General features: G+C 37.7%; 3 protein-coding genes and 1 long non-coding RNA gene across 5 annotated transcripts in view; 1 reads left to right on the top strand and 3 right to left on the bottom strand.

The window, feature by feature from the left end:
* Positions 1-6,560: 6,560 nt before the first annotated feature.
* Positions 6,561-7,910, bottom strand: LOC125489492. Its single transcript, XM_048625479.1, has 3 exons — positions 7,500-7,910; positions 7,153-7,222; positions 6,561-7,042 (listed from the first exon to the last, which is right to left on the bottom strand). The coding sequence occupies exons 1-3, from the start codon at positions 7,728-7,730 to the stop codon at positions 6,561-6,563; spliced, it is 783 nt and encodes a 260-aa protein (XP_048481436.1). The 5' UTR covers positions 7,731-7,910.
* Positions 7,911-8,165: 255 nt separating this feature from the next.
* The window catches only part of LOC125489058, a 48,118-nt gene continuing 32,072 nt past the window's right edge, over positions 8,166-24,211 (top strand). The window contains exons 1-2 of the long non-coding RNA XR_007266705.1: positions 8,166-8,318; positions 12,580-12,768. This is a non-coding gene — a long non-coding RNA (uncharacterized LOC125489058). The remainder of the gene's footprint in view (positions 8,319-12,579; positions 12,769-24,211) is intronic.
* On the bottom strand, positions 10,287-18,249 carry LOC105394141 (protein spaetzle 4). The gene is made up of 6 exons (XM_048623546.1): positions 18,044-18,249; positions 14,382-14,558; positions 13,059-13,894; positions 12,587-12,748; positions 11,798-12,053; positions 10,287-10,325 (listed from the first exon to the last, which is right to left on the bottom strand). The coding sequence occupies exons 1-5, from the start codon at positions 18,071-18,073 to the stop codon at positions 11,798-11,800; spliced, it is 1,461 nt and encodes a 486-aa protein (XP_048479503.1). The 5' UTR covers positions 18,074-18,249; the 3' UTR covers positions 10,287-10,325.
* Positions 19,829-23,717, bottom strand: LOC105394149 (toll-like receptor 3). Of its 2 annotated transcripts, none has more exons than XM_048623517.1 (3): positions 23,354-23,717; positions 22,409-22,660; positions 19,829-22,197 (listed from the first exon to the last, which is right to left on the bottom strand). In XM_048623517.1, exons 2-3 carry the CDS (start codon positions 22,646-22,648, stop codon positions 19,867-19,869), a joined length of 2,571 nt encoding a protein of 856 aa, XP_048479474.1. In that variant the 5' UTR covers positions 22,649-22,660; positions 23,354-23,717; the 3' UTR covers positions 19,829-19,866. The 2 variants fall into 2 exon arrangements, with proteins under 2 accessions (XP_048479474.1, XP_048479478.1); XM_048623521.1 differs by having other exon boundaries at positions 22,409-22,658; positions 23,368-23,717.

The raw sequence follows: 24,211 nt of genomic DNA, 5'->3' as shown, positions 1-24,211 counted from the left end.
TCTCATAATATTTATACCCCTCATTGCATTTCTACAAATATAATTTATGTGTTTTTCAAATTTTAATTTTGTATCAAAAATTACACCTAGAAACTTTTTTTCTTCTGTTTGTGGTAATTGGATATTATTATATTTTATATTTACAGACCTATTGCTACCAAATACTAAAACTGAACTTTTACTTGAGTTAATACTTAGCTTTAATTCATTTGAGTAATAAGAATTAAGCTTATCTAAAGCTAAATTAATGTTTCTTTGAGCAACCTGTACATTACTATTTACACAATATATTAAAATATCATCAGCAAACTGTAATATTTTAACATCTTTGGGTAAATGATGGAGAATTTGTGAAGTATATAAATTGTAGAGTATTGGGGACAAGGAGGCACCTTGCATTAGACCTTTGTATGCGTTTTTTGGGCCATGTAAAATATTATTATACTTAACATATAATGTACGACCAAATGAAAAGTTAAACAGCCACTTTATTAATTTTCCAGGTAGTTTCAACGAATGCAGAACCCTTGCCATTTGATGGAGATTGACATTGTCATAGGCTCCCTGCACATCAAGGAACACACACACTGCTGTTGACTTAGACAACAAACAGTTCTTCATATCTATCAGGTATGTAGTAAAACTTTCGACTGCACTTTTTCCTTTCCTAAACCCAAACTGGCATGAAGGAATTATATTCTTATTTTCAACATAATAGTCTAGTCTTATCTTTATCATTTGCTCACATAACTTTCCTATACACGAGGCTAAAGAGATAGGTCTGTATGAATTAGGATCATCATCCGGTTTATCTGATTTCAGTATAGGTATAACACACTGAGTTTTCCATGACTCTGGAATCAGTTGTTGTGACCATAGTGAGTTTAGGATCTGTAATATACTATTTTTAGCTGATATGTGTAAATTTTGTAACATAATATATGGAAAACTGTCTAATCCTGGAGTAGTGTTTTTTCTTAAAGCCAATGCTATATTAAATTCCTCATCTGTAAATGGTTGTAACAAAAATAATGTTGTATCATCATTACTAACTGAGTTAAAGATATATTCTAAATCTATATCTGTAGCATTATTTGCAGGTTGTGCCAATTTGTCTATAAAATTATCAATCCATTCGTCATTCTTAGATATATTTCTATTGGTATTTATTCTTTTAAATCTCCGTATATAGTTCCACACTCTAGAAATTGGTGTGTATCTATTAAAAGATGAACATAACTTTTTCCAACTTGAGCTTTTAGCTTCTTTAATAATCATTTTTTTCCTAGCATCTAATCTTTTGTAATCAATATAATTTTCAATTGTCATATCATTCCTATACTTAGCTAACGCATCTTTTGATTTCTTTACAGCTTCAGCACAGTCCTCGCTCCACCACGGAGCCGGAGCCCTACATGTTTTACCAGCATGACACCTATACACAGGTACACACACATTCCTTAAAGTATTGAGTATTTTACACATTTCATCATATTTTTGTAATGGACTATCAGAATTAGAATTAAAATCTGTAAACAAAGCCTCTGATAAGTTATGGTAGCTTTCCCAGTTTGTTTTATTAAATAAGAATTTCTCAATGTCATCATTTACTTGATAGTTTGTAGTAGATACAATAATGTCAGTAAAGGTCTGTAAGTGATAGCTACCCATAGCATCATCACCCACGCGCCACTCACATAATGGAGCAAGGTCTGGGCTGACACAGGTCACGTCTATAGCTGATGCATTACATCCGGGTCTACCGACAGTGGTTGGTGCACCAGTATTTAGTAAACATAAGTTGCACTCATCAAAAAGGTCTAATAATTCCCTACCTCTAGGATTAGTAATTTCACATCCAAAAGTAATATGATGTGCATTAAAGTCACCAGATACTATACAAGGTTTCGGTAGTTGTTTTACAATGTTTCTTAGTTTATTTATCCTAATGAGACTATTGGTGTTTTTTGTTTTAGGTGGGCAGTATACACACAGGATTGAAAGTGGACCGTTTGCTGTGGACAAAGAAACTGCTATGGATTGAATATCTTGATAAAAACTAGTCTTCAGATGTTTATATTTAATGGAATTACGGATTAAAATACCTACACCGCCATGTTCATTTTTAGCATTTTTTCCTATATAATTATAACCAGATATTGATAAATAGGGGTTTGAATCTTTTAGCCAGGTTTCATTGAGAAGACACACATCTATATTATTTTGAATTAATGATGATTTAAGTAAAGCCTTTTTATTATTGACACTCTGAATATTATGTTGCATTATTTTTAAAACAGCCATTATTTGGTAAGATTTTGAATCAATATATCTTTAATGTGTGTGGTTGTGTTTGTTTTATTTGAATTAGCTAACGTAACTAAGGTCATTATTATTTTTTGTAAAAAGATATCATCTTTTACAAGGTAGTCATAGGACAAGGTGTTGGAGTTAGTAGTCGGTGTTGGAACGGTTGAAACCGGTGTTGTGATAGGGGACTCATGACTATTTTCAACTTTCTTAACTGGGGTAGACTTGGTTTTCAATGCCAATGTCACTGATTTGTCTGTTTTCGGTTTGGGCAACGCCGGAAAATCTTTGTCTGATACTACTTTTGAATACATCCTAGTCAGGTAATTTGATTCATGCCTTTTACGTTGTTCTATTTTAATGGGACAAAACTTAGATATAGCTAGGTGGTCCCCACCACAGTTGCAACACTTCAAGTTATCTGATGTGCACTCCTTGTAGGAATGTGCACCTGAACACCTTGAACATACCTCATCATTTCTACATATTTTTGCATTGTGTCTAAACTTCATGCACTTGAAACATTGCATCAGTGGTGGCACATAAGTGTAAACCCTGTACCTCCACTTGTCCAAAAAAACATACTGTGGGAGGGAAGTGCCTACAAATGTTACACTCACCGTAGTGAGAGGGACTATTTCCTGACCTACTTTCTTGGTGAACCGTCTCACAGCTATAATTTCAGCATCAGCCATCAGTTTTTCATATAGTTCTGCATTGCTCGACTCCTTATCGACGAATCTAATGGTGCCGGTTCTCTCCACCGACGCCGCTGGTATGTACGCCTTCAAATTGTTCTCCTTAAGACAACTATGGCTTAGGAAGTCATTTGCTGCTACCGCCTGTTTGAAGACTACCATAATTTTGTTCGCATTCAATCTACGCTTTTCGACTATGCCCTTTACATTTTTGAAAAATTTTGAGAGATATAAGGGGTTTTTGTTCCCAATTTTCTCATTAATTCCTTCAACATAGATCGGGAATTCCTCCTTAGAGCTGTTGTCCGGGTATGACCTCTTATATTCAGGTTTAAAGTAGGGTTTGTACTTATCGTCCGGTGACGAAGCCGCCGCTGGAAGCTGCTCCTTCATTTTCCGCTTCTTTGTTGTCCGGGGTGTCGCCATACACCCATCGTCATCTCCGCCGCTCTCCGGCTCCATTACGATGAGCCCCAGATAGGTATTTCGTAAGTTTACCAAGTTATTTGAATTTATTTAAAAATTTGTTCAAAAAAGGCGCCCTTCCAGTTCCCGCCAAAAAAGGAAGTCCCAGCAGTTGACAATATGACCAGTGTTGCCAGTCCCATTGAACCATTTCGGACGGTATTTTACCTAAAAACGGACGGTTTCTAATAAAAAGGGACGGTTTAAAAAAAAGTTACGATCTGTAAGTGTATCAAATTAATAAGGCTGTTTTATCTTATAAGGCCGATAATAAAGAGTTATGAGCTGTTGATTTTTGGTGATAGATATGTATAAGTACTATAAGTACTGCGGAAGCACTTAATTTCGAGAAATAATTTTGTGAATATGATTTTCGTCAACTATAAACGGAACCCATATAGAGTAAACAAAACTCGTTGTATTTGCTTTGCGTTCTAGGTAATGTTAACCCATTTTGACACTTTTGACAGTCATTTGAATAATTATTTTGGGTTTTGTTTATTAATTGTGTCTGTTTTTTTCGTGAATTTTTATCTGCGGATCATCGTAATGGGCAAAATAAAGTACCTAAATGAAAGTTCACTAAAAGACTCCGAACTTATTGCGTCCTAAAAGGGACGGTGGATGCAAAGGGACGTCGAGGGGACGGTTCAGCGTCAAATAGGACGAAAATCGTCCTTTTTAGGACGATCTGGCAACGCTGAATATGACAATGACAGTGTTGAGTTGACATGACACTTGACATCGACGGCGCGCGCAACGCCAAATACATGACATTGACAGTTTAGATTGAATCGAAGCTATGTGATTGGTTGGTGTGTCTCATGTATGTCTGTAGGTATTCTCTGATTGGTCTATTTTTTTACAGATTCACAGAGTACAATTTTTTTTCAATCTCTGTTCCGTTCCGTCATGGTTCCGTCCGTTTCGTTTCGTTTAAAAACTTTAAAATTCTTAACTTTGTGACACTTAGCACTTTGTTGAAAGTTGAATGAAACTTTGAAAGTAAAATAAAAATAATGCTTCGATAATAATGCTGTAAAGTTCGTATTGTAAAGAAAGCCGTATCTCGAATTTCTGACTCAATGCTGATCATGACCAACAACGGCACAGCCCACGGCTGAATATCAGGTTAGAGGTTCTCTTATCTATTTCTCGCTGTACTCAGACTGCACGAGCACAACACAGCGGAAGGGTCCTTCTCGAGTTCGTATCAACTGTTCCTTCATCCCATTGCCCTGGCCAGTCTTGGTCAGCCTTGCCTGGACTCTCGGTAGAGAGTAAGTATTCTGTTCCTTGGTCTTGGGCTAGTCAAGTCAACGAAAGACGATAGCGATGGCGGTGGACCTTTCACCATGGCGACAACCCTAGTCCTGCTACTGTGTTTGTTAACAAGACTGTTACTGTCAAAGAGAAGACCTGAAATTCTTAGACTTATGGTTGTGGTGTGCTGGTCGAGATAATTATTAAGGTTACTGTTAAGGTTAAGTACTGGCAATAGTGTAAGAGAAAACTCCATGTTACTTTTGATCACTTTTATTTTCACCAAGAATCACACTTACATAATTATAACAATAACACTTATAACGAAATAAGATAAATACATATTACCTAACGTAATAAGATAAAATAGTGGCAGCAGTTTCAGTAACCAAAACACAGACTAAACGAGAATCGGCCTGCCCAACTCTTTTATACAGAGAGTCGGGGAAGCCGTTTTAAACATGATCGCTTTTAATCTAAGCTTAAACTTAAAAAATACATATTTATAAATATTACCTTAGATATTATATGTTGAAATATATCTGGCTACTATATTATTAATTTCCCTAACGCTATTAATAGGGCAAAACATTTTAACTGCGGCCAAATATGAGAGGACTTTAATGAACAATTCATTACGTCTGCGTTACTTCTAGCGTTTGTTACTACCGGTGGGATCTGACGGAAATCTCCCGCAAAAACAATTACCTTCCCGCCGAAAAGTCTATCAGAGTTCATTAAATCCCGTAAAGAGCGATCTAACAAACTGACGCATGATAAATAAGCTCCGCTCTCTGTGTGCCGTTCGTTATATTCCAATATCCTAAATCGTCCACAATGTCTAAAGGAAATTTAAACATGCTATGTGCTGTTGTCCCGCCTACGTAATCAACATCGTACACAACACTACGCCACCTGATGAGCCACGGACATGAGACGCGCGATAATTTTATGCGCGGAGGAGACCTCTAAATTAGCGTGACAGTCATACTTGAGGAGGATGGCAGCGTTGTAAGGTACTACCCACAAATCACTCACTTCTACTGGCCGGTTACGGAAACCTATAAGCTATTGTGGGCATCTCTACGAAGACGTACAAACCCTTTATCGTCTGTATATGTTACGTCTACATTTTTGGGGGAAAACTTGGAGCATTTTTTTTTTCATTATCCCAGCAAGGTCTGTTCTGTGTGGAGGTCCACAGGGCCCATGGATCATGTGATTTAAAACTGCCTGTCGCAATCTACCTTCGGCTTCGTCCGCGGATGGTATATCTGCCCTGACAAATTTATCGATATCGGTGTTTTGATTTGGTCCGCCACCATCAACGCGGAAACAAAGGTGGGCATGTGGCAGTGGCAGACCACGCTTTTGAAATTCAATGGCGTGTATGATGTATATGCATTTGCCAAACCAAGTACCGGACCGAATGTCCCTCAACAACTGTGTTAATTTTAAGTTAAATACTCTCGCACACAAGCTTAGATAAGGTTTTTGGCCTGGTGCAAGAGATTTTTGAATTTCTGACCATTTTGGGTTACAAGTTACTGTTAAAAAGAATGATGGTGTGCCTAGCCGGTTTACAATTGCAATAGCGTCCATATATTTGGTTTTCATGTAACGTGGCCCGCCAGTAAAAGTGTTGGGTAGATAAACACGTCCCGGTACGATACCACCCTCCCCCTGTATGGTTTCATCGCCTACAAATTCACGTTCATTGTTCCTAATTTCATTACACGGGGCTGATCTTAGCAAGTCGGTCTTTTTTTGAATATATCTAAGCCTTTCTTCTTCAACACGACAATGTAATCAACAAAACGCGCTTCAGACAAAAGTAAGAAAACGTATGTATTTATTTTGTGAAAGCTTTGATCCGTCATTCGTCTGTTTGTTAATAGTCCAACTGGGAGTTCCGTGAGGGCACAACAGAGGGTATTGAAATGATTCATATAACGGGTTAAAAAAATCTACCTGATGAGGTCTCCTGTTTCCGATTTTCCAAATAGCTATACAACGCGGACTAAACTCAGGTTTTTTAGTCTTTGCTTTCTTTCTTGGCGATATTTTGACTCCATTTTCTTTAGGCTTCGATGCTGTTTCTTCCACATCCACTTCCTCACTCTCGGGTAGTTTCTTGGCCCTGCCTTTGGCCACAGTCTTCTTGGTGGGAGTGAACTCCCGTTTGCTGTTCCTGTTCTTGCCGTGTTTCTTGAGGTACCCCTCCAAGATCTGCACACACTTGGTGTAGTCGGGCACATCGCGAGGTTTTAAGGTGTTGAAGTATGTGAAGAATTTTATTAGTTCTTCTGTGGAGGAAAAGAAACATGGTTTTGTCAATATTGTTACCTTTTTATATCATAAATTTTATCTGTTATGAGTAAATAATAAATTTATGTAGAAATAGAATAAAACTTACTATCATCTTTATTAGCATTTCTGACATAGAAGTGCTTCTCCACAAAAAGGGGTCCATTTTCATGAGGTTCCTGAAAAAAACACTACCTTAGAGAATATTTCAAAGCTGGGACAGATATAGCCTGCCTGCTGTTAGAGGTTCAAAAAACATGTGTACATCCGCTTTTATAAAAGTGCATGTGATAAATATGCAACACACAAAAGGAAGCCTATACCCAACAGCAGGCGATAGAGGACTGATGATCATAATAAAGAATAAATCTAAGTTTTTAAAATTTCTAGATAGACACAATTTATATTACATACTGATTTATTATACACTGATTTTATAAAGTACTATGTACTTACAATTTTGATAACAAACGGATAGTCTGACCCTTTCTTGGGCGAGTTCTCGTGCTGGCAAGCCAAGTAGATCTCCCCAAAGCCGCCAACGCCGATGGACGGCCCGATCCGCCACTTCTTCTTCATCAGCGTGTCGTGGATCACCTCCCCCGTGGCGATGGGAGCCGGCATTTTGTAACCATTGGCTTTCTTCTTTGGCGCCGCAGCTGTTTTCTTTTTAGCGCGTCCACTCATGTTGAGATTGTTTACAGAAATTTGTGGCTATGACGGTTAAAAACTCAGTAAATGTAGCACATGAATCAATTGATTAATTTGTAAATATCCAATCCAATAATCTTGGGAGTTCAATTTCTCTATCAAATCAAAATATTCATATCACAAACAAATTTCTAAAGGAAACGTCGTCCGCGCCGAGGACAGCAGTTTACAATATGACAATGACAATGTTGAGTTTGAGTTGAGTTTGAGTTGTTGACACTTGACATCGACGGCACGCGCTACGCTGACATTGACAGTTAAGATTGAATCGAAGCTATGTGATTGGTTGGTGTGTCTGTATGTATTCTCTGATTGGTCTATTTTTTACCGATTCACAGAGTACCAAACGATTTTTTTCAATCCTTGTTCCGTTCCGTTCGTTTCGTTTTGTTTAAAAACTTTCAAATTCTTAACTTTGTTAAACTTTGTTGATTTGTTGAAAGTAAAATAAAAATTACGCTTCGATAATAATGCTGTAAAATTCACATTCACAAGCCGTATTGCAGATTTTTGACTCAATGCTGATCATGACCAACAACGGTACGGCCCACGGCTGAATATCAGGTAAGAGGTTCTCTTTTATATTACTCGCTGTACTCAGACTGCACGACCACAGCACAGAGAAAGGGAGGACCCTTCTGGAAGGATCCAGAGTTACGTATCAACTGTTCCTTCATCCCATTCCCCTGGCTAGTCTTGGTCAGCATGGCATGGACTCTCGGTAGAGAGTAAGTATTCTGTTCCTTGGTCTTGGGGAAGTCAAGTCAACGAAAGACGATGGCGATGGCGGTGGACCTTTCACCATGGTGACAACCCTAGTTCTAGTTCCAGCTACTGTGTTTGTTAACAAGACTGTTACTGTTAAAGAGAAGACCTGAAATTCTTAGACTTATGGTTGTGGTGTGCTGGTTGAGATTGAAAAAAAAAAAAATGAAAATGAAAAAATATTTATTTAAATTTAAGATTACGATACAAAAAGTATAGGTTGCAGTGTTTGGTAACAATTTAAAGGTGGTGATATAGCAAGGGCTACCACACTAGGCTAGGCCTGTGTCGTGGACAGCCAGTAAACAGTTTAACAATTTGTTTAAATATAGTCAGGTGGCGTAGTTTAACAATTTGAAATTTAAATTATACAAAAACAAACTTTACATTTATTAGGATGCATGTCTTCGAACGTAAAAAAGTTAATAAGTTAATAAAGGAAACAAAAACAAAAATAAAATAAAAACAGTTTCTCAATTTAAGTAAAAATGTTCTTAAAAACTATAAAAACAAAACCTTAAGTAGGTAAAACTTAAAAATTAGTGCAATATTTTAAAAATAATCACTGTAGTTAAAATTATAAATCAGAGTGTGATGTGGATACCTAATTGAAAAATAAAATAAAATAATGTTGAAGTTATATCGTATTTGTATAATATATATAATTATGTATGTATAATATATATAATAAATGTATGTATAATATATATAATAAATGTATGTATAATATATATTATATTATGTATATAAATAAAATGTGAGGAAGGCAATGAAGATAAGTAACTACCTATAATATTAGTTATTATGTTTAGTATGTCTATTCTATTCTATGTTTGGTATGATTTTAATATTTTTTCAGTTTCTTCATAGTTAAGGCTAGAGAGCCATCGTTTGGTTTTCTTTTTGGCTTCATGTATTGTGTCAAGTTTTATATTTATGTGAAAATTTAAAAAGATTATTATTAAAGTTACTATACCTACTAGGCAAGAGCATGCAAGGTTTGAGCTAAAGCTTTAAAATGCCTTAGTGCTTAGTGAGTTTGGACCTCACCTTATAATTTTGTGTATACTTATAATTTTATAGCTACCTACTGTTATTTTCTTCAAATATTTTTCATTTGCTGAATTCAGATAATGACTGCTTTGTTTTTAGAGAAGTACTTAATGTTCCTTGGTTTTGGCCATACCATCCAGGGACACTTTTGTATTGGAATGCAAGCAAACTATTTGCGCTTAACTGGAAGTATACTACAGGTTCTATTCAAGTGAGAAGGGTGTAGACACGGACACCCCCACAATAAATATAGAATAAAATGATTAAGAAGGTCTATCATATCATATTGACTAAATATCTGTAAAGGAAACAAGCCATTTTATAAATTATAATTTTTATTCACATCTTACTCTAAAAAGATAAATATTTATAAAAAAATAAATGTGTAAATATGCTTCAGATGATGATGATGATGATGAAGATGAAGGTACTTACAAAAGTAAGTAGGTACTTACCTAATTATTTATATTGTGAGTAGGTAAATAAAATATTTTACAAATTCACTAGTCACTAGCCTTAATTAAAAACAAATCATAAAAATTACATAGTTAAGTACATTAAATGAAAACAGTGAACAATCTACTGTACTTATATTATGCCATAAGCTATAGCTTAAATAAAGATAATATACAAAAATGTTAACAATAAATACATTCAATGCTTAAAACATATTATTTACAATGACAAAAAATTAATATTATGTTCGGAATTCTCAGTAAACATGTTAGGTGGGATTTGTTGTAGCATCTGGATCTGAAACAACACAAATAAAACCGACTTCAAAAAACCACTAAAATGTAAGAAATAATTTAAGGTTTACACAAATTCTACTCGTATGTGACAGTACAAATATACCTAAGCAGGAACTGTTCTCTTTTGATGTTGGTGCGGTGACAAAGTAATCTGAAGAAATATGGCACCAACTTCAAAAAAGAACAGTTCCTGCTTAGGTATATTTGTACTGTCACATACGAGTAGAATTTGTGTAAACCTTAAATTATTTCTTACATTTTAGTGGTTTTTTGAAGTCGGTTTTTTAATTTTTTTAATTATTATTTTATTTTATAGTTTTTAGTTTATTTGCAATATTTTTCAATCAAAAGTAAGGTGCAAATGATACCAAAAAGTCCTACTAATCAATACGAATCATTCAAGCCTAAACACGAAGTAGTTGCTATATACCGTTGAGGAGTTCCCCTGACTGCCTTCCGTTTCCATCATCAGATCAGCTCAAGGTCACCATCATATTTTTTTGTTATAAGAACTATATTAACATTCTTAATTTCATTAGAATCGGTTAATATGTGCCCAAAATGGAAATTCATACCCTGTTTTTACCCCTTTACCCACCCTTGGGGGTGAGATAAAATTCTGAAAAAAAATGGGACCACCTGGGAGCTCAACCCAATACAACAAAAAAAGAATTTTCAAAATCGGTCCATAAACGGCGGAGTAATCGGTGAACATACATAAAAAAAATATAAAAAAAAAAGATCCCGACGAATTGAGAACCTCCTCCTTTTTTTGAAGTCGGTTAAAAATAGGTAACTATTGTACATAATTAAGAAATTAGTCTATCATAATTTAAAATAATTAAAAAACCGACTTATTTCTTACTTTTTAGTGGTTTTTTGAAGTCGGTTTTTTAATTTTTTTAAATTATTATTTTAGCTAATGGTTTTTAGTTTATTTGCAATATTTGTCAATCAAAATTAAGATGCAAATGATACCAATACCAATAAGTCCTACTAGTCAATACGAATCATTCAAGCCTAAACACGAGGTAGTTGCTATATACCGTTGAGGAGTTCCCTTGACTGCCTTCCGTTTCCATCATCAGATCAGCTCAAGGTCACTATCATATTTTTTTGTTATAAGAACTATATTTACGTTTTAAATTTCATTAGAATCTGTTAATAGGTACCCAAAATGGAAATTCATACCCTTTTTTACCCCTTTACCCACCATTGAGGGTGGAATAAAATTCTGAAAAAAATGGGACCACCCAATGGGAATACAATACATACAGACGAATTTAGAACCTCCTCCCTTTTTCGAAGTCGGTAAAAAATCAGCTTGGTATCTCAATCACAACTGTGTAACTAACATAAAATCATTTACATTTTAATACCTATTCAAGAGGCAGATGTTCAGACCTTTGTTGTAGGTAGTGCTTAAAAAAATAATGTTTAAAAATGTCTCAACTCAAGTAGGTACACCCTCACCTATAACAAGTCTTCCTCTTCATCCAAGCTCCTCGCATACCAGTCCCTGGCCACATCCTCATAGATAGCTCTCTTCACATCTTCCCCATACTGAGGATGGAGGATCCTCGGCGACCGGGCGCGGAACTCCAGGGGCACGTCATAGCACTTGCAGACGCAGCAGGCGGGGAACTTGAACCAGTCCGCAAAGATGCCTCGGCACTCATTGCGAGGGTCGTAGGCGAGGAGGCGGTGCAGGCGGTATTGTTGCTCGCATCTGGAGTGAGAGGGTGGGGGGATTAGTATTTGGTTGGGCGAAATGGGTATGGAAGTAGGTAGGTAGGTGCTCGAAAGCTCGTGTTTAAATGTCCAGTGCACGGAAAGCCTACATGTACATAACGTAACATCATTTTCGAACCTAATGTCTATGTAATGTTCTAGATTTGTATATTGCCTATATTCTTCTTAGCGTGTAGGTGCAAAAACCAGGCCCTGAAGAGTGTTTCACTGTGATGTAAGCATACATATTTAATCTAAGCATACTCCAGTCCGCAGAATAGTTGACAGTCGCATACCAACCCTGTCGTGCCGTGCAACATTATATGGAACAGTTCATGCGTCACTCGAGGTGGCTTCTTTCATCCGTTCAGAGGCACCTCGTCTACATTCCTATTTGGACTACTTTACCATTTCGTCAACTTTAACTTAAAACCCCATACTGGCCCAGAGACTAATTTTCTGGGCTTATTAACAATGCTCTTGCTGCTTCCTGAACCAGGGCTCTAATTCTGCCCTCCCCCCAGCACCCACCTGCATCCCTCCCGGCAGTACATCTGCTTGCGCTCGTGCACGCAGGTCTCCATGTGGATGTACTGCTCGAACGGGTACATGTTGAGCAGCGCCAGCACCTCGCCGCGCGTGCTGTTGGCCCAGAACGGGGCCGCCATCTCTTCTTTAGACTCGCATGCGTTGCTGGAAGGAGAATGGAAGAGGTGAGTTTTGAGAATTCTTATCGTTTTGGGAGCTAGACTAGCTTTATTATTGGATAAGGCTTTCGAACAGAGATCAGTATCGCCATTCGCCATCATCAAAACATTTTCTTCTTATTGTTTGCATAAATTTCGCAGTCAAGAATGAAATGTAGATGACGACCTATCATTATCTTCATGTAGATAATCTAGAGAATGATATATCAAAAAATTACTGGTTTAGGTACGATGATGAGGCATATGCCACCACAATAGGTACACACACTCATATTAATAAAGTAAAAAAAACTTACGCTCCTCTCAACTTGATTACGGCTGGCCGCACCGTCTCCTGATGATGCACCGGCTTTGGATGAAACTCCTCTTTCACCGTCTCTTCTTTCTTCACCGTATTGTCCACGTTCTTGGTCTTGTCATGTTCTGAGAATAGAAGCGTTGGAGGCAGCGTGGATGTGTCTCCTGACATCGGCTTCCAATCTTCTTTATTAGGTTCCGTGGTAGTGACATCTTCGACATCGACACGATCGATACTAACGGTAGACTGATCTGTAGAATTTACTACTTCTGTTGTAGTTTTAACGTCTTTTTCTATGACCGTGTCGTTGGTTAAAGCATTTATGTCTGCCGCTGAACTTTTTGTGCTTGGGAAGCTAGGAATGATGCTGTTAGTCTCAATGCTCTGTTTTATAACAGCTTCGAGGGTTATCACGTCCGGGTCCAAGTTATTAATTTCAACATTAGCTATGCTTTCCAACCTAGTTTTGTAAGATATTCCTTTGTCTTCATTGATTGTTTCATTGTTGGTTATTTCAGTTCGGTTTCCAGTGTCTGTATTGTTCACTTTGGTGGCATTTTTTGTGATGCTCAGGGGTTTTACTTTGAGAGTATCATTGTCATACTTTTTGTTTTTGTCGGGAGTGTTTTGGATTGGTCTAAAGTGGGGTTTGACCTTCATGGCACGCGTGTCTCCGTGGTGTTTCTTGGTGTACATCATCTTGGTCTTGATTATATCTTCAGAGAATTCCTCAGTTTTCTTTTCTTCTTCTTCGTCATCTTCTATGAAATTTTCTAATTCTGCCTTCAACACAGCTATATGGCGTTCTTCTCCATACATTCTCCTCATCAAACCCTGAAATGATATAAAGTAGATTTTAATATTAATCATACATGATCATTGATCATGGATAAATGGCGTTAATTTATGTAAATAAATGCAAGCTGAATTAATTCGAAATAAATATTTTTAAATTTACTTCGACCAATTTATCCAGCCATCTGTAACTGGAAATAGCTCGAAGATATTTATTGCAATATAATTCATGGTATTTCCATGAATATATTGATTTTAGATGTAATTATTTAATAATTAATTAACCTAGCAGCTATACCGTCTAAGTTTGTGGGTCCACCGGTCCGGAGGACGTGCCATCCCATGCTACGTTTGTCTATTCGTACTGTCCATTCAGGAGCTCATCTACCGAGTTGTTGCTAATCGGTTCTCCACTAAACATAATCAGCCTGCAGCCACTTATTCCTGATTGCAAATTTCAAGAGATTCGTCGTTGACCTCAGTTGACTAATTTATGATCCAATTCTTCAAACACCGTGGTACAGACCTGGTTCTCCCTCACGAATCTCCTGATAGCATGCCAGGGGTACCCCGTCCCGGGCGTGGTGCAGTAGTGGTGGCGGCTGAGGTCGCAGGGGGCGGCGGGGGCGCGGCGGCCGGCGCGGGCGGGGCGCGCGCACGACGACGCGTAGTCGTAGCCGTGGCCCAGGGATGCCCATGACGCCTGGAAGGTTGGGTTAGGAAATGGAGGGTTAATATAAAAAAATATAATTATAAACAAACAAAAAACCCGACTGCACGCTAAAAAGATGAAAACAAGTCCCAATGTTAATGGAAAGTATCGTAGGCGGGGACCAGCAGAAGATTTACCATTTCGGCAGTCGGGTAAAAAGAAAAGAACTAACAAGAGCTATCAAGCAATAGATATGTTTAATATATCGATATAGAGTCGTGATTGGAGCTGCAGCACTCTAGCTGCTGTTTTGAGGAATTGTGTTTTTTGTAAGTAGGTACTTAGTTCTTTCCAGAGCGTTTCTACCTGCCTGCTCGTAAGCCTACTCGTGCTCGCACAACGATAGTTCACATAATCATATTTCGATTCTTCAATAAGGGTATTATTGTACCTTTCAAACTTACATCCACGCACTTACTTCGACTCGTCATATTACACATTAGTTTCAGTAGATGTATCTAACTTTAAAGTTAGAAAAGAGGGTCTGTAAAGTCAATTAGAAGTAGTATTGAGGACAACCGTGGCCGACCCACCTGTCGGTCAAAACGAAAGTAAAACGATTGACAAAAACATCTGTCGTCCATTTATTGATATCCTCGAGGTTTCACTTTTTGTTTAATCAACTTTCTATTTTGATGGTTGCAACATGGGTGCAGCAGCACACGTCTTAGCAATCTACCAGTTGTTAACTATTAAAGAATAATTCTACCTCTCTCTCTACTGATAATAAGGGTTATATTCATTAGATATTGCAGTTTCTATGAAAGATATATCCAACACCATCTTCGGTGAAGAAATAAATATGAAAGCAAAAGCAATATGCAAGCAATTGAACGCGTCGCAATAAATGGAAAAGTTTAGTGTTAAAGAAAGCCTTAAAAACATAAATAACACATCATATTTTTGTCTTAAAATAACGGTAAAGTCATCTGACACTGCCGTATTTGGGCATCCAAAGTGAATTAGAAGACATAAATTTTACATCCCAGCCTTATTCCAACGATTCTTATAAATTGTGCAAAGAAATGTCATCTTAAACTGAGCGAGGCATTTTAAAAGGTAACCCTACACAGATGTTCATGATGACGCTATATCACCCAAAATCACTATACGTGTGGGCACGGTTTACCGTTCTTTCCACAATATGTGCCACAAGTACTAACAACCACAATGCTCTTAAGAATTCAAATAAATACTCTGCTGATGAACAATGCGTGAAAATATATGTAAAGTGGAATTTTATCCAGTGCGGAACTTAACCAGCTTTTTCATTATTATAGCGCATTACATACACATACGAATAATTTAATCGAGCCCTATATAGTCTGTTAGAAAGGTCTAAAATGATTCTGTTAAAGACGAAACGAAGCATGCTAAGGAAAAAGAAAAGCGAAAAGCATGAGATACAACAGCTCAGACCCGTGACTGATAACACAATAGAAAAGTCTGCGAGTTTGTTTACACGTTGCGAGGACATATTCACCTGCCTTTATGCTTTAACACCCACCTTGTTCCACCGATGGTTATCTATTCATAGAGAGTGAAGCAACCCATGACGTCACACGACTTGCTCCCAAATACCATCAGTCACTTTCACTCGCATGCCTGTCTGCCCGACGTTTGTTATATGTTATTACTTTCTTATTAGTGCTCGAACTTTTATCGTCTTTAACGACTCTGTCAGTGCTGTCTTGTTGATTAGCTTGTTAAGATTATTTAACATTTATACATACAGTTGGTCTCGCGTTGAGAATAAATTTACGATTCCAAGTATCTACTTTACTGTATTTAGAAATTGCGATGTGCAATATAGGAAGGCAGTCCCTTCTCTATGTTAATGGGTCAGCAGACCGCAACGCAAAATGAAGTCAAAGTCAACACGATTTAACATGTGTAGCTCAAAGAATACCGTTGCAAAACTGGCAATAGGCACCATAGTGGTCTATCGTCGTCGGTTACGTTGAAACACACAGAGTTACGGTGAAATTGGCGTGGATCTTGTCGACTTTCGCCGCCTCGCGTCCGACGGCCGCCACTGGGTGTCCAGTGAGAGAATGATGTAAAGCACGAGATTCATGTTTGTCACTGTTATGTCGCATAAGTCAGCTCTCATGGCGGCGTGTTATATCACCGACTTCTTGTGGTTTGTAAGGTGTCAGACAATTAGATAAAAGTTTGTGGTTTTCACTCTTCGTATTAATGTTTTGCATTTTTTACATGTTATTCTCTCATTATTATTACTTACTATAAAAAATTGAGAGGCAAAGGGTTTTCTCCGAGTTTTGTTTTATGAAGGAAGTTCAAGGGTCGAGTTAGAGCAATGCAAACATAAATCTCTATCTAGGTTTGCAATTTCCTCAGTAATTTATTGTAATTCTTGTAAACGTGTCCATTCATCAAGATCAAGTTCATTGTATAAAGCAGTAGCAGTGTTACCTCGACAGTAGGGTCTGAATAAAGAGTAATTAAAGTGTGTTGCGGCGGCGCCTGGCCCGCTTCCCACGCCGGGCGTCTCGGCGCTGCTCCCGTCCTGCTTTCATCGAGGGGAGCAGCCTCTTCATCGTCACAGCACGTGCCGTCTCACACATCTAACACACCTCCATTACCATAAAAACTAAGCTAAGCAAACCATTGCCCGAAATACGATCCAACTTTATTGTATTGGCATCCTTTTTAATAGCATCGGTCTTGATTTCATAAAATATGGCAACAGGTTTTTATAGCTTTTGATTTATATCCGTGGTAAAATTGATTTGTGATTCGGCGGCTATGGAAGTCTGTTAACAACTTGTTGCGAATAATAAAGCATCGATTTAATCAACAACTATGTTGGTTCTGCAGATTTGTGTACTAAATGGTATTTAGTTCAAATATGACAGGTTCGTTGACCGAGTCTTCTTAGAAAATATTTAACAATCGGCTATTATATTTATCTTCTTATGAGTTGGTAATGAGGGAAAGCATTGTACGGTGTACGTTTTCCACGTTTTTGGGTTACAATTTAGTATCTCAGTGTCTTCATTTATGATTTGGTTGTTCTATAGGTACATTATTTATTTTCATTAGGTACCTTGGTACCTAACTAAGTACCTGATAGTTCACATTAATTTACTACCTAAGCAGAGATTATAATAAATCTGAGGTTTATTGACTACCTATCTTATCATCCAGGAATACTTGGTAATCATTGTTAATTTTAATTTCAATAACAGAAACTTTTCTTGTCTAAGAAATACCTAGGTTCTACGTTTTTTCTATCGTTTCTACTTTAAATGTTTACCCTACTGACCCGTTTAACTGAGCCATCAAGTGTAACATGTTGAGCACCAACCTCTGGCCTTCCTCATCAACCACCAAATATAAAACTTATCAACTTTACCACTTCCGTAGGGTGCAATCCTTAGATGAGAAAATCCACTACAAGAAACCATGTATCTCACCCTTTATTAACACTTTTAACGTATATTAGCACTCACCACAAACAGAAAGGCGATCGTGCGCCGCATATCGCAGTTCTCTAACGAACTTTCACTGAGTGCGCGATCGCGAGAATCATCGTGGGGACCACCGCTCGCCTCGGCGGCTGCTAGCCGACTGACAGAACTTTCGCAATGTCACTGTCAAGGACCGGCTGCAGCTGATTGCACTTGTTTTTTTGTTATCGGCACTTGCTGAGGGCCCTTCGAGTGTCCAAGTCACGCGGGCCTGGCGCTGGATTCGGAGAAAGCTTTCTGGCAAGTGCTCTTGTACCAATAATAATTGTGATCTTAATTCACCTATTGGTTCGGCACCTGCTACAGTTCAGTGTGTGCCTATCACTTTGTATGTTGAATGGTTAAAACACCGATATTCTTCATCTTAATCGGGTAGTTTTGTTATTTCATCATCAGTTTCACAGACTAAAAGGCTCTGTGATGTAGAGCGTTTGATATTCAATTATGCGGCAAATCTCAAATTCGTAATTAAAACCTAATAAATATTTAAGTATCATCGAGTTAGTTTGCTTATGCCGCCCACTGATCAATCTTGATGATGTGTATTTTACGCTATTACTACCACAAGTTGCGTTGCAGATTCACACGGCAGAAGAATTAGGTTCCGCTTGCCCGCAAGAAAGAGTATAGGTATGTGCGATTGAGTAGGTCACTCGAGTAATGGTTTGCCAGCCGCCGTCTGCAGCCGTCCTTGTCTGGCGAGCGGCGCCGCGCGCGGGTGCGAGGGGGACGGGGCGAGTGCGCGTGCGCAACACCGTTATCCCGCGTCGATATCTTGAATGGAGCAGGCGTTTTCTCCCGCGCCAAAACAATGACGCCCGCCCGACTGCAAATGAGCGCTACTCGGAAATCGAAAGACCTCTTAATTAAATTAATTGTTTATTTGGTTAATTAGTTTAATAAGGTCCCAATTTGTGGAGGCATTGAAATTCTGCATGGATTTAATGAGCCCGATATAATTTGTGATGCATATTTCTTTGCTATTTTTTTAAGATTTACAAGTATAGTTCTTTTAAATAATGATGATACTTACAATATATGGTGATGATTTAGGATGATTTAATCGTACTGATAATGTAATATAAATATAATAAGGTACTTACTCTTATGTGTGACTGCTGACTGGTTGCGATTCAGAGAATATCTGCTTAGTAACGCGGTTCCTGCGTTGTCTGAGTTTGCCTACTACACGTGGGTGTCGGATAGAAAGTCGCGTGAAACTTGTCGCACAGTCATTACTCGATAAATATTGGCTTTTATGTAAGTACTTTCCTTAGCGTCCTGAGAAGATGACTTTCTCGAGGAAAATAATAAAGATCTGAAAGTCTTTATAATGCTAAAATTACCATTTTGCACATTCAAAATAACAATAAAAATCACTAAATTCCTTGATCAACATCCGTTTGAGAGATCTAAACCCACCGTAGTATTTTGGAGCCTTGCCCTTGTCAGTTTAGTTAGTCAGTTCAATATTCATAAAGGTGGTTTGACTTTCTGAGAGGTATTTAAGTACCTAATTAGTTAAGCACACCGGTACCTACGTCAAACAAGCTTTCAGACATACTTAAACGCATCATATTTATTTACAAAAGATAAACGTGTAAAATTGCAAATACCCTTCTAAGCACGCACATGCTCACAGTTCTGTTACTTAGATGCCTTCGTATATATGTAAATACAGCTGCAGAATTTATGCATGGAGGGCAGGAAGGTTCGTGCTTTGTGTAAATGTTTGCTGTAGGCTAAGGTTACGAATGAAATACAACATATATTTTGTAGAAATTTATTAGGTTATGAAAAACACTCTACCGCTTTGTCAAAACATTTCTGAGCTTTTTCCAAAATTCATCTTGTCGCTGCTCTTCCCAAGATAAATAAATCTTCGTCTTCAGCAAGAACTTCAATGTTGTACTCAAGTACTTGGGCTCTATGTGCCCTATTCTGACCAATACGAGGGGGTCATACGACGTCCCATCTTCCAGAAACAGTCGGTGGTACTCAGCCAGCTGCGTCTCCCATCGACACCACTGGGACTTGGCAAACCCGTTGCTGATCACTAAAATTATGTACCTACTTTCATTAATACTATTCAGTATGGATTCTGATATAAATGAGCCTATTTCGAAATCTCTCTCGTAAACACACAACTTCAAAAAGGGTTGATTTGATTCCATTTCGGCTATCATTTCTAGGACAAAATCTCTGTCTTCGTTGCAGTATGATACAAACGCGTCATATTTGTATTCTCTGAAATCAATCTTCGTATGAGCTTTTAGATTACTTCTTATGAATTTCCTCCCAAGAGCCAGTTTACCTAGGAACAACCAGTATCTTATGTAGACCCTGAATTTAATAACAAAGTACGCAATCAACGCGAGTAACATAATCATAATAATCGCAGGTGTGGTCTGTATAAATATCATAAGTTTCGAAATTTTGTCATACATGATACATGGGAGACTTTTGATAGAAAGTAAATAGTCAAACACCCTTTTGTCTTCCCATAAATCCGGGGAAGTACATAGGAACTCTGAGTTCTTGAAGTATTGCTTTAACTCATAAGACGCATTAGCTTCTATCCAGGTGTAAGTGCTGTACATGGCATTACAGTCACAAACATAGATGTTGCCGCGGAGATCAATGTCAGTGGAGTTTTTGTGTACCCTGAAAATATGGTTGAAGTCTTCTAACATACTCATGGAGAAGTGTGATATTTTATTGTTAGAGAACAACAACACTTGTGGGTGTACTCCATTGTTGAATAACGGGGTCGGCCAAGCGATCAAAAAGTTTTCTCTTACATCTAAGATACGTAATTTGGTTAAAGGCTGCAGGACTTCAGCTGTTATGTAGTACAGCTGATTATTTCGCAGTATCAAGTGTTCTAATTTGGGCATATTTTCAAAGATATTATCTTGACTATCCAAGAATTTTATACCACAATTTCTTAATGTTAAATATTTCAATTCGTTCAATCCTTCGAATTTAGAAGTTGTGAAGTTTTCACTTTCAGTTAATGGATTGTTTGCTAAATTTAATACTTCTAGATGAGGGGTTGATTTAAAAGTGCCAGGACCTATATGAAATATAGTCCCATTTTCCAAGTTTAGTATCACCAAATTATCTAGTCCTATGAATGTATACTTACTAACTGACTTAATTCTATTAAATGAGAGATTTAGTATCTTCATATCACTACTATTTATAAATGAGTCTCTATCTATTTCGTAATACGTTGGAGTTACAGAGTTGAGCGTGTTACAAGAGAGATCGAGCAGTTTGAGTTGAGCAGCTACGTTTACATTATGAATTCCTGGTAAAATATTCCCATTCAAATACAATACTTTAAGATTTGGGAACTTGTCGGTATCAAATGCCTTTGCACCGATAGACACAGCAGAAACTTTACTTAAATCTAACAATTCAATATTCTTCATGTAGGGAAAACTGTTATCTAGGATTATTTCAAACTGGTTCCTAGATAAAAGCAGCTTGGTGATGGTAGATTGTGCAACAACTTCCAACAATTTCTTCGGTAAGTGTCTGCGGAATCCCATTCCAGATAAATCGAAGAAAGTCAAGTTGATCCCTTGCTCTATCATCTTTATCAAAAAGTCCTCGATCAAAGTAGTATTTAACTCATTTTCTCCTATGCTAAGTGCTTTAAGATTCCTCAGCGGCAGAAATGCATTTGGATGTATGTATTCAATTTGGCACAGGTTTAATCTCAGTCTTTTCAGTCGCGTGCCCTGCATTGGTCTGAAGGCGTCGCGCGGTAACATTTCGAATACATTCTCCGATAAGTCCAGACTTTCTAAAGATGGCAACATCAAAGGCCGTAGAGCCGGCACCACATGAAGTATTCCTGAAAAGCCATTGTTGACCATTGTCAAGTTCTTCAAATTCAATAGGCCTTCAAAAGTTCTTGGGTAGATGTTGTGTAGACCTGTACTATATGAGATAGACAACTCTTCTAGATGAGTTAAGTTCCTGAAAGAACCTGGCTCAATATATTTCAATCGGTGGTTTGCTTCCAATTCCAGTGTCTTTAAGTAGTATAAATAGTCTAATTGGCCTATTTCGATCATATCTATGATTGATGTTCGAACGCGCAATATTTCGCTCCTGGTCTTCACCTGGCAAAGAAATAATTCCTCTTTAAAATTTCATTTAATATTTAATGCACATAATTACAGTCACGAAAATTAATTAACACGTTTTCCCTGGTATTGTTAAAACAAAAATTAAGACGTTATCTTCCAAAGTATACTTTACTAACTCTACAATAAACAAACCTCTTAAACATACATCTTACCTTTCCGAAACTTAAACCGCAACCAAACATACCTTAGGAAATCGCCTGCAGTCGTAGCCGCCGAAGCAGACAACGACAGTGGTCATGTCATTGGCTCTGCAGATGCATCCAGAAGTCTTGTCAACCCCGAGCACCACAGGGAGGGAGAACATCCAGTTGCCCCCAGGGGGAGCGGCGCTGGGCAACACGTACTGCTCGAGGCTGTCAGACTTGCTGTACTGAGAGTAGCAGAGCAGCAGCCATAGGCAGCTGAAGTAGCGGCGGACTGGCATCTTTGGTAACCTGCAGTGACCAAGACAGCGTGAGAGGATGTATTTTCATCATAATTTAGCTTTTATAGATTGGGTACTATAGGGCTCTATATGGAGCAGAAAAACTATAACTGTTAGAAGCTCCAACCCTAACAATTGCTAATCAAACAAAACATTCGGATTCATTAAGAATAGCATGGTTTTACGACATATCGGATAAGATAAGTTTATACTCGTATTATGTAGTTATCGTTGTCGTCACAGATTGTAAACAAAGGTAAGAATAACAATTTGTTGATGATAGTAATGGGCTCATGGGCTCCTTCAGAGCTGGTTGAGGAAATATTTGCACTTGGCGGTAATTTTATTAGGATCTCAGTGAGAACTGCATTGATTAACACGGTTGAGGAGTAGACTTGTTCTTGTAGATACAGAGCTTGTTTGAATTCACTTTCAGGAAACAATCCGCATAGAAATTGTTTGCACGACAAATGCGATTAACCACATTTATACTTAAGTAATAATTTATATTTAGCAGTATCCTACCAATTATAAAAATGGTTTATGTAATGTAGTTTTTTTAAGCGTTGCTGTAATAGTACTCACTCGACCCTTTACTAAGAGACAGATATAACTTATCCGTTATCCGATTAAGTAGATATAAATAGTTAGGTATATAAATGCTCTACCTATTCGTTAATTATATTTTCTTATGAGTAGTTTACCTTTTCAATTATAACCTTTTCACATCATCCACATTCACGATTCATTCCTTATTAGCACATGTCGGAGAAACCTTGCACGAGCGTCTTACACCAACACTTCTTGTTCACTGACCACCGTTTGATCAACTACATCTTCCAAGGAACTGATGCGTCTGTGATGAGTTTATGACAATTTACTGTTTATTAGAGTTCAGTTATTGAAATATTCCACTACCGGCGTGCGTTCAGGCACTGTGGCTGTTCGTGCTGACGATATCTGACTGAGTGTTTGCAGACAGATTTGCAAAAATTACCTCACTCTGCCATTGGCTGGTTCAGCCTACGAAGATAGGTGCGAAGTCGCAAAGTTTGAAGATTCCATTTGGACGTATCTGCCGACGTGTTTGCTCGATTTTAATTGTTACCTTTACGGGCGTTACATCAAGTGACGCAATTTCAGAATTTGTTGGTTGATATGGGCTTGTTTTTCCTAGTAGTGTCTTAAGGGATAAGATACTTTCAGCTAACAGTCATAATTAGGCATCTTGGTATTTGTTTGCTAGTTATATTTTACATTAAAATAGGCATGCTGACTTGCTTATCTTACTAGATATTAAATATTGTTGAGATCTGCAGATATAGGTACATCTATCTCACGTGTGTTGTGTTGTGATAAAAAAAAAAAAGATCCCGACGAATTGAGAACCTCCTCCTTTTTTTGAAGTCGGTTAAAAAATTGAGGAAATATTTTTGTCCTGCTGTTTTAGTCCCAAGTTAATGACCTCTTTTGATGGTCTTTCTGCCGATGGCCGGTGCCTCCGGCACGGTCGTGTAGCGTATAGCCATGAGCTAGTATAGCTAGTATATAATTATGTAAAGC

The sequence above is a fragment of the Plutella xylostella genome, chromosome 3 (genome assembly GCF_932276165.1).
Source record: "Plutella xylostella chromosome 3, ilPluXylo3.1, whole genome shotgun sequence".
NCBI lineage: Eukaryota > Metazoa > Arthropoda > Insecta > Lepidoptera > Plutellidae > Plutella > Plutella xylostella.
This window is presented reverse-complemented; position numbering and strand designations above follow the sequence as displayed.

Bases quoted from the DNA above. Each gene is read 5' to 3' on its own strand.
- LOC125489492 (XM_048625479.1), bottom strand. From the start codon at position 7,730: ATGAGTGGACGCGCTAAAAAGAAAACAGCTGCGGCGCCAAAGAAGAAA. The intron at 7,223-7,499 runs GTAAGTACATAG...TGTTTTTTTCAG, and splicing joins ATCCGTTTGTTATCAAAATT to GAACCTCATGAAAATGGACC. The intron at 7,043-7,152 runs GTAAGTTTTATT...TTTCCTCCACAG, and splicing joins AAATGCTAATAAAGATGATA to AAGAACTAATAAAATTCTTC.
- LOC105394141 (XM_048623546.1), bottom strand. From the start codon at position 18,073: ATGCGGCGCACGATCGCCTTTCTGTTTGTG. The intron at 14,559-18,043 runs GTGAGTGCTAAT...CCAACCTTCCAG, and splicing joins CGATCGCCTTTCTGTTTGTG to GCGTCATGGGCATCCCTGGG. The intron at 13,895-14,381 runs GTCTGTACCACG...ATATCATTTCAG, and splicing joins GATTCGTGAGGGAGAACCAG to GGTTTGATGAGGAGAATGTA.
- LOC105394149 (XM_048623517.1), bottom strand. From the start codon at position 22,648: ATGCCAGTCCGCCGCTACTTCAGCTGCCTATGGCTGCTGCTCTGCTAC. The intron at 22,198-22,408 runs GTATGTTTGGTT...TTTCTTTGCCAG, and splicing joins ACTGCAGGCGATTTCCTAAG to GTGAAGACCAGGAGCGAAAT.